General features: G+C 40.9%; 1 protein-coding gene across 1 annotated transcript; it reads right to left on the bottom strand.

Moving 5' to 3' along the window:
• Positions 1-1456: 1456 nt before the first annotated feature.
• LOC103720605 (protein ALTERED PHOSPHATE STARVATION RESPONSE 1-like) lies at positions 1457-7297 on the bottom strand. Its single transcript, XM_008810394.3, has 4 exons — positions 6583-7297; positions 6282-6496; positions 5593-5816; positions 1457-2568 (listed from the first exon to the last, which is right to left on the bottom strand). The coding sequence occupies exons 1-4, from the start codon at positions 7295-7297 to the stop codon at positions 1785-1787; spliced, it is 1938 nt and encodes a 645-aa protein (XP_008808616.2). The 3' UTR covers positions 1457-1784.
• Positions 7298-10077: the final 2780 nt, after the last annotated feature.

Raw genomic sequence — 10077 nt, 5'->3', positions numbered from 1 at the left:
CTAGGGGCTTGGGGTTAGAAAATGAAAAGTCCTCTCAAGTGAAATCTACTTCCATGACTCGAGATGTCTGTAGTGGAGCTGTTATGGGAATTGCTTTGGAATTCTTACTGCCGGAAATTTAAGGCAGGTTGCCCCATTGTTGGAAGACAGACAGAGTGAGAGAACTACTGTACACACAACAGCTGGTACTGAGTGCCACTGATTTTTCCTTTAAATAAATTCTTTTAAACCAGATAATTTTCAAGTTTTGGAGCTCTCCTTTCTGTACTGTACCTTGATTATTTCCTTCATGTGCATTCATCATGAGCTACCCCTGATCCCTTTGTTTTATTCATGAATAATATGTGAGGTTTCGTCTCTTCAGCCTGTTGGCATATTGTGGCCAAGGAACATTCTTGCTGCTACAGGAGAGCCTTCACCATGCCTGAACCAGGAATGTAGAATTTCATATCTAATGAGTTGTGTGTTATGGTTAATTCCATATGCCTTTTTACCTTCTTACTAATTTTTATCTTGTTTTTATCATGCTTTTATCTTGTATTGAATTATTGATGATTAGCTTCTCTGTACTTTCGCTATTCGCACTCCGGCTCACTTTGAATATGGCATGAAAAGTAGGAAGAGAAAAGAGTCACAGGTCATTGAGGTTTGTTGGATTTTGTAGACTAGCAGTTCTCTTGAAGTCTTTTCTGAATAGAACGGATGTAAAGACTCGTTTAGATGCTACTATGATGTCTGGAAATTTGAGCTCAGTGGATACGAACATCTGGGATTCAGTCTCAGGTATGGATTATGATAGATATTATGGAGAAAAGTATCAATTATGATTTGGATATAGCAACAGTAGGAGATTAAAAGCTGAGCCACTACCCAGTGGTTAGATTCTTTTATCCGGAGAAATCCAGGTTCGGACTCTGGAAGTTTTTTCTTAAATTTTTACGGTAATTCTCAAAGTACTTTTTGGAAAACATAATGATTGGTGTGCCCGACCTTATTTGAGGGGAACAACGAAAAGGAAGACATGGTCCTTTTTTACACTCCTAGATCTAATCATGTGGGGTCATCTGTTCATAAAGAACTCTACCATGGTAAGTCGCCCTCTTGTGGTGGGCGATTCCTAAATATTTGAGGTGAAAGACAACGATCAAGTTAGAATCTCTCTCTCTCTCTAAGTATGATCAAGCTATAATCCCATTTACCTTTATTTCTAGCCATGATGATTTTTGTAAGCCAGAAAAGTCTGTTTGAACTCAGCAGTTATAGAATGGATGGCCTATCTTTCTTATCCAACATGGTATGAATCACCCAACCTACACTCAGAAAGAGTAATGCTTTGAAAAAATGTGTGATTCATTAAGTGGAAGATGCTAACTGAATGGTTAGAGATGCCACAAGCTAAGATCATATAGCCTAAATGGCTGCAATTTATGCAATTAAAATGGCAAGCTTGCTGTGGTATTGTGAATCCATGCTACTTTGCAAACAAAAGCGAGAAACCTCCATAAAAATCTTTGGAACACATCAAACTGAAACTGCGTCGAATCCAAAAAATGATTCAACACCCCAGTTCTCAGGTATGATGGAACTTCTGAGATCAGAAGGCCTCTCGTTGGACCATGACCAGTTACAAGAACCAGAAGCACTTCTTTGGTAGCCTCCACATATTTGCCAACCAAAACCATTAAAAGCTAAAAGAAAACTGTGAACACCCACCACCTACTTGCTATACTCAAAAACTGTTTACAGATTATACATGAATCTAACCTCCATTTTTTTTGGATCCCTCAAGTGAGCAATCTCTTCACGTCAATAACCCGATCCGATCTTCTCTGATGGTTATAAACCGACTCAAATGCTTGCATGCATACACTGGCAAAACCAGTTATGGCTTGGAAAACATTGGGCAGCCCTGTCTGCAAATTGTTCAGAGTCATTGCTCTTGTGACCGCAACGCTCTTCTCATGCCTGCTCTTCTCCTCCTCCGCCTTCGTCTTTAAAGATTCAACCTTTGCCCGCTTCTCCATAACTGGATATCTCCGTGACATTTCCCCATGACCTTCAGCTGCCGAGTATGGGCCACACTTGGATTCCAGTGACCTTAGTTCTTGAGCTCTTTTCTCGAGTTCTTTAAATGCCAGCTCCGACTTCCTCTTTTGCTTCTGCTCCTCTGCCTGCTGAACAACAACTGCATGGATTACTGTTATGAAGCTTTTGATCCCCTCTGACGCTACTTTGTCAGGAATTCGATCGAGAGCAAGCTGCCATTCTTCACAGAACGAGTAGATGTCGGAACTCTGCTGGGATTTGCCGAGCATGTTGTGGTCGCATTGAAACAGAGATAGGCGTAGCCAGCCTGTGAGGGCATACATGTACTCTCTCTGGGACTTTACCAGGCTGCAGAAGGCTGAGTACCAGTGGTTGACCTCAAGCTCCAACTGGAGACTGGCCTGCCGGTGTATGTCAGTGGTCGGATTAGTACTTGATGCATTGTTGAGGTACTCGAGCTGCTGGACTATGTGGGTCTGGACCTGATGGCACTCATACATGCTCCTCCACATGCCCATCAAACTGCACTTCATGAGCAATTATGGTCCATGGTATTAGTAAAAACATGCACCATAATCCAATAATTTAACAAGATCGTATGAGGGAAGAATAAAAAGTAAAATATCGTTGCAAGACTAGATAAAATCTTAAGCTGCTTGGGCAGCTCAACCAAATTTGATTAATGGGTGGTGCAAAAGATTATGGCACTCTGATTCTTTGTTATATTGTCTCGTTCACATTTAAAGACAATCATATGCTGCTGATTATATGACTGTGTCATTACATACTAACAGGGTGATTTGATATTTGAGATGAATCAGTCAAGGTTTAGTGGAAGTTTCTCTTGAGCATGCCCAACTAAGCATTTGTGGTTTCCATTTCTCAAAACAAGAGATGCTGGAATTCAGCAATCAGTGAATGGAAAGTCCAAGAATACCCATATGTAGCTGAATGAGTTTGCTACAATTTAGCAAATCTAAGCTTCCAAGCATGTGTATCTGTGTATTCAGTTAGGCTCATACCTGTGTAGTTCCGAATTCAATATTGTTGTGGATAGTGTTCATATCATATTATCTGGTCATTAGGTATGTAGCAATACCATTATTCTTTCTATGGCCATATATCATGAGGATATAATTGATTTTTACTAAACTTTTCTTTTTGAAGATCGAGATTGAGATTGAGAATGAGGGAGGGAGAGAGGGCAAGCGAGAGAAAGAGAGAGAGGGAGAGCACAAAATAGGGAAGAAGCTCCCCATCCTTCTTTGTTTAAAGAGACTAATTTAACCAAGTCTATGTGGTATTTTGTTAAGAGATCCAATTCCTGCTTATGTTTGTAGTTGTATGATAAGGTATAGGAGTGAAAGATTAATAATTCTCTGAAAAAAATGAGAAAATTGGCTACAAGAGAAAGTTTGCTTTTTTGTATCATCATGCCACTATCCACTACGTTTGAACTATTAACTTTTGTTTTGCACTAGATCATTCAGTCGATGAAAAGTTATATTTCTATATGTGCATAAACTCGGCCTATACTACTAATACATAGAGTGCAAAGAAGAATCAGAGCTTATCTGTCATTGATTCTGCTTATTTTAGATTATTCCCTTACTATCCTATGCTTTGGAATCCTAATTCCACTTTTGATCGTTATAAAGCTGAAAAGAAAATACTTCTTCATTTATATCATCTTTCTGTGCAAAAATTTAGTCTTGGAAAACAAAATATTTTGAGTACAGATTGAAGAATGATACAGCAATTTCTGAAGGGAGGTTGTGCAGGGTTAGAAATGGGTGAATCAAGTGTATATATTGAAAATCATTTTTTTCCAGTGGAGATTCTGAATTTGGAAGTACAAAGTTAACATGTTAGATGCTTATCCATTTGCACAACAGGAAATTATATCCTACAGGCTTTTCCCTCTTGTTTCGTTATGCTGCTCCAAAGATATAAGTATAGGCATGGGAATAGGTTAAAGTTTGAAACATGTTAGGATTTTTTACAAATTTTTATGAGTGTAACTAAGAGTTAGACTGCTATTTTTCATGATATGATGCATGAGGAATTGGAGGATTACGTTGATGATGTAGTAATTTTTTTCCAAGCAAAAGAAAGATCAAGTGGAAGTGCTCTGTTGAGTCCTACAGAGATGCAAAGAGTACAAGCTGAAGATGAACCCGATGAAGTGTGCCTTCAGAGTAACATCAGGAAAATTTCTTAGTTATTTTGTGAATCAACTGTTGGGCTACCTTATAAAGTCATCTGATTTGCTGGTGGCATAATTGTTGAGGTTTTGTTTCAGTGTCTCTGTAGGAACGAGCAGCCACAGATAAGTCTTGAAAAACAACTTCCAAGAATCTTGAATGGAGCTACTTCCTCTTTATGGATTTCATAGGAAAATAAAGCAGAGTTTCTGTTATCATGTCTTTTATTTGTGCTGATACTTGTATCATTAGATGAGATCATGAGAACCATAATATACGTATGCCTCCAAAATAATCTATAATATTAAATGTGGAAGCACTACACAGGAACATAAGGAGAGAAATATGAATAAAATGTTGACTGTAACTTAAATAAAGAATAAAAGAAGGCAAAGCAGCCATGTATGGACATGCTAGTATGCGAGATGCCAAAGTATCAAATGGTAAAGTTGAAACTTTCAGTTTTTAACCATGGAACTAAATTAGAGATGGCAATTTAAGAAACCAAAGAATGACCTATTATATATATTAGAGTAACCCATAGCTTGGCGAAACAGACCGGTTTTAATAAAAGACATTAGCCTGTTACTCTTTGAAGTTTGTTGCTTAAGCGCTTAATTGTTTGTTCAACTCACATAGAGATGCAAATTGAAAATAGCATTTATATAACATGTACACAGTCCTATAGTTATAGTACCAAACTTTAATAATGTACACAATGAAATACTGCATTACTGAACATGATTGTATGCCTAGTATGTCAAACCAATCGATAATAAAAACAAGGATACAACATGATCCCATGGTGATACCATGTCATTAGGTAGAATAGATTTAACTTTATATGAAATTTATAATGATGATAATGGTGAATGCATCAGGCTAGCAGACTAGTGCTCTTCTTCTTCTTCTTCTTTCTTTTTCTGTCAGACAACCTGGGACCGATAAGTGCTATTCTGACCTGTTTTCTTAAAAAAAAAAAGGGGATGGTGCAAGAGGGAAAACTGTTTTCTTAAGATCTTTTTATTTCCACCCATTCCATTTTCTCATCCATCTCCTTAGACCAGTCAGAGGTTTCCACATATAAAAGGAGGATAATACATGGGCAGTAGTTGGTGCATTAGCAGAAAGAAAGTGTGGAATTAGCAATGCTCCTTTATACTTCTGTGCATCTTCTTTTGTGAAACACCAACTTTGACTCTGACGGTCAACCCCACAATCGAGCATGGAGCCGTACTGCTAGGACCATAAAGCCCACCCATGTAACCTTTACGCAGAGCAATGGAGAATTTGTGAAAGTTTTCTTGGTGCATATTTGCATGAGAGAGAGAGAGAGCCTAACCCAGTGACCAGCTCAAGGAGCTGGGGAGAGAGTTCAGACTCCCTCAACCTGATGATCTCAGAGGCAGTGGTCTCTATAGCCTGAGAGGACACCAACATCTTGGACTCCAGCCTATCAATCTCGCTCCTGTTCTTCTCAACCTTCACATAGTCCACTCCCTTTGCCTCTTGCTTCCTTAGCAGGCCCACCCTTCTCTCATGCTCCTCCTTGAGTCTCTGAGAATTCTGTGGCAGATAAAAACAGTATCGAAAAATCACAGATAAGAGAACAGAACCTGCACTTTTGAACCAAGAAAATCTAGATGAAGCAAGCATTCCTTGCGGCAATTTTGTCTTCTTACTGCTCTCTTCGAAACTACAGGGTGTTTGGGCAATATTCTTGGGCCCCAACCCGACAAAATAAATAAAGAGAACGGAACAAAAGGAACGTGCTCCAGTGGAATAAGAACAAACGCCTGTGTGTTCTAATATAATTTATTACCGTGGCAAAATTTGATCGATAAATAAATCATTGCTTCTTTTTGTCCAAGAATCATTTAGGCTGGCACCACACATGGATCTCGAAAGAAACCAAGGATAGGAGGAAAAGATGGAATCCGCTCAGGTTAAGCACATGCAGAATATTAAAACTAAAAATAAAATAAACATGAGAAGGAGGAGAAGAACAGGAGAATGAGGAAGGTGGTGTACCTTGACTTCAAGAAAGAGCTTCTTCTCCCAAGCATAGAGCTTCTCCACTGTAGAAGAATGGCTCATGCTTCCAATGCCATCTCCACCACCATTCCCGACACCCTCCATCATCTCCTCTCCACACCTCCCAAACCTGGTGAAACCACTAGTCTTTGAATTGGATCCCCAGGTCCAAAGAAATGGGTTCAGACTCTTGCCGTAGCTGCACATCTTGCCTACATTATAACAAAGAAATAAAATGAGAACAAAGTTTTTGTATAAGAAAAGATTAAGGCAAGGGATTTAGAAGGAAGGAGCTTGCCTGCTAGTCCTTGACTAGAAGGAAGCCCGCAATTTGGAGCTTCTAAGAGCACCGAAACACGGCTTCCGGCATCGGCTGCCTTGAGGAAGTACTCGTCGAGCTCCTTAACAATTTCAGATAGATCCTTCCTGCTCCTGGGCACCACAACCATGGCGAGCTCACTGGTGGAATCCTTCGAGAAGCCGCTGACAACCGACGGCGCCGGGGCGGCGGCAGGCGCGGCGGTGACTTCGGACACGGTGGTGGTCGCCTCCTCCCACTCCTCTTCGGTAACCGACCGGGAGGAAGAAGGAACAAATGGGTCCCAAAAATCCCAGCTTGACAAGGGTGGCGGCGGGGGAGGAGGCGGGGGGAGCACTGGGGAGGCGGTGACCGAAGAGGTGCAGGTGTCAGAGCATGGGCTCATTGGAGGAGGGGGAGGTGGCGGTGGCGGGGGCGGTGGTGGCGGTGGAGGGGGCGGGGGCGGCGGTGCAGCGGATGGGGATGGGGAGGGGAGGGGAGGGTAGTGGTGGTGGGTGTGCAGGAGGTGGAGGTGGGTCTCAGCGTTGGCGAACTGAAGGAGGGCGGCGCCAGTGGAGCGGAGGGAGCGGAGGTAGAGGGAGTGGGCGGCGGCGAAGGCCTGCCGCTCCGCCACCAAATGCTTCATGTATCGCCGTCGGGCCTTGCATCGAGCCACAACCTCTTCTCTCTCTAGCCTAGATTGACAACACCCCATCTCTCCTCTTCTCCTCTGTTTCTTCCTGTTCCCTCTCTAATCTATACCAAAAGAAAGGTGGCTCCTTTTTGCTGGACAACTTCAAAAATATATGGAATTTTTCCTCTCGTCCGCCTCCTTTTTCTTCTTCTTCTTCCTCTTTTTTTTTTTTTTTGATAACAATCTTCTTCCTCTTTATCTACCCTGTTTCTTTTACTCCTTCTGAACTATATCGACAGAAAGGTGGCTCCTTTTGGTGGTAGAACTTCAAATATTCGTGAACATTTTTCGACCTCTTGGAGGGCAGATCTCAGAGGAAGATCACAACGGGTGGTTTCATGGTTGTGTCCCGGATCTTGCATTGAAGGGAAGGAGCCTCTTTTTCATCTCTAATCCTCTCTTGAGACCGCTTTTCCTAGCTCTCTTCTCTCTAAAGAAAGTTCAGAATCCTACTAAAAATCCCTTCTTTGCCTCTCCCCATTTGCTCTCTCTCTCTGTTTCTTTCTCCTGCGTTTTAACTTACTCTTGTTTTCCGACATAACCACTGGAACGGACGGAAGAGTAACAGTATGAACAGACATGAGTGTTGGGAAGCGTGCATGAGATGGGTGTGACGGGGGATTCTACATTACAATAATACCCCTGATCATTCTGTCGAATATCTCGTGAACCAATCAATTTTGGCGTACACCACTGCTTTTTTCGAGCCGTTCGGGTGAATTAACGGCGCCACAGGAGGGTACGTTGGTCAATTAAAAGATTCAACGGGAGTGCGCTTTATTTGGATAAGGTGTTTCATGAGACTAGAGCGGGCGTTTTCGTTATTCTCGGTTGGTGTGCAGGGTACTTGTGGAAATGACTTTCGGGTTTGAGTTCTTCTTTTTCTTTTTTTTTTTTTTTTCTCGCTAGTGGAACCAGGAAATACCTGCAAATCTGTTTCGGATCATTAATAATAAATTATAATACACTTTTACCCCCTTGAAGTTTTCTCATTAATAGAACTCGAAACTTTAAAACTTTCAATTAATATACCAAGTTAATTTACTGTAAAATCTTCGTTAAATAGCATTTGATATAAATTATCATGATCATCATCTCCAACTATAACACCTAGTTCCTATCGCAAGGCGAAGGAGCTAGGTGTTATATACTCTCTTTTCTCTCTCTTTCTTCCATCTCAAAACATATGTAGAGCTCTTATCCACGCCCTCTTAAGCTTCCACCATAAGCTTAAATTTTGAACACAAGCATATAGGACCCTAAATCATATTTTCTATTGAATAAGTAATATAACTCTAGTAGCACTAGAAAACTCTAATAAGCAGTTTCAACAAAAAATAACTTTGTAAATTGCAAACCTGGCTAAGGCAAACCTAACACCATCAAAACCTTTCATATGCTTCAAATTTTTTCTGCATAGAGCTAGCCCTTCCCAAGCCACCTCTTAAACCTTAGCAAAAGTATAATTTGAATTCAATCTTCTGATGTAACCACAAAAAGACTTCACCAGCTAGATAAACTAATTACAAAATGCATGCTACTCTCCATATTTCTGAACTCAAGTTAAATTCCTTGCCAACAAAATGCACATGATCAATTGAAAAATGTGATTAGTTTCTTGCCATTTTTTGGGTTTAGATGAGTTAGGCCAGATTGAATTTAAGCTAGCAGCAATTTCAGCTCAACTTCTTGTGAGCTCAAGAGCTCAGCCCTGCCCCTCCCTTCTAACTTCATGATATGTTCAAGGTTCTGTATGTGTAATAAACAAGCTTCAAGCTCTAGAAACACTATAATACAATACAAGTAGCAATATAGAATTCTAAATTTGTACGCTTGGTTAAAGAAGCACCAATTCTTTATCTTTTCTCTTTTCCTTTTTTTCAAATCTTTTGAGAAAATGCTCGCGCTTTATCTTACTTTATTCTTAGAATATATAAGGGTAAATATAAATGTTCAGCAATTATATGGTTGGACTATTTGGGCCTAACCGCACGTGAGGCATGTTGGGCTGATAATTAGCAAAGCATTCAATAACCTGAGCCCAAGACTACCCTGGCCTAGCACCCCAATATGACAAGAACCACTCTTGCAACCGTTTGAGTTCCCTCTTTTGGTGCCCCTGAAAGTAGATGGATTAAGTATGCCTATTTAAATTTTATGGGATCATTGTACCCTTATCCTCATCATTGCTTTTTTTTATTAAGGTGAATGGGTCATACATGCCTGCCAAGTATGAATGTATGCAATAGAGTCAGGAAATAAAATGTCACTTAATATGGTTGGAACAGCTGAGAAGTTGGTCCAGAGAACTTCTCTAAAGTGCTCAGCCACAGAGGAGGTAACTTGGCCTATTTGCTTTACGGTAAACATGGTTGGCCGCCCAGAAAACATGTTCTCTTACACTCCTCCAGATGTCAAACAGGAGTGGGTGGGCATTATTACTTATAAAAATTTTTTTTGGTATATCGGTTGCCCACACTAGCCTCGCGTAAGCACTGCCATAAGAGTCCAGAGAAAGGATACACCCCAGAGGTGGGGAAATAAATACATGGTAGGTTCAGAGAATCTCTCCAAAGTGGTGAGCAGCAAAGGAGGTGACCCAGTCTGTAGCTTTGTTCGTCTTTCAATAGACATGCACAACCTAGAAGACAACACACTCCTCTAATAACCTCCGGATGTCGATTAGAAGCAGATGATCTGTCTCCCACATCTCCTCCTGTAGGATCTGCTCAATAATCTTCACTGAGTCTCTCTCTAGGACGATATTCCTAGCTTCGAGCACCCGCCTGGCATGGAAGATT

Source organism: Phoenix dactylifera, chromosome 18, assembly GCF_009389715.1.
Source record: "Phoenix dactylifera cultivar Barhee BC4 chromosome 18, palm_55x_up_171113_PBpolish2nd_filt_p, whole genome shotgun sequence".
NCBI classification, from domain to species: domain Eukaryota; kingdom Viridiplantae; phylum Streptophyta; class Magnoliopsida; order Arecales; family Arecaceae; genus Phoenix; species Phoenix dactylifera.
The sequence above is the reverse complement of the archived record's forward strand: the minus strand, read 5'-3'. Positions and strand labels throughout refer to the sequence as shown.

Coding starts and splice junctions, on each gene's coding strand:
- LOC103720605 (XM_008810394.3), bottom strand. CDS start 7,297: ATGGGGTGTTGTCAATCTAGGCTAGAGAGAGAAGAGGTTGTGGCTCGA. Junction 6,497..6,582: donor TTCTAGTCAAGGACTAGCAG/GCAAGCTCCTTC, acceptor GTTATAATGTAG/GCAAGATGTGCAGCTACGGC. Junction 2,569..5,592: donor CTCCTTGAGCTGGTCACTGG/GTTAGGCTCTCT, acceptor CATGAAGTGCAG/TTTGATGGGCATGTGGAGGA.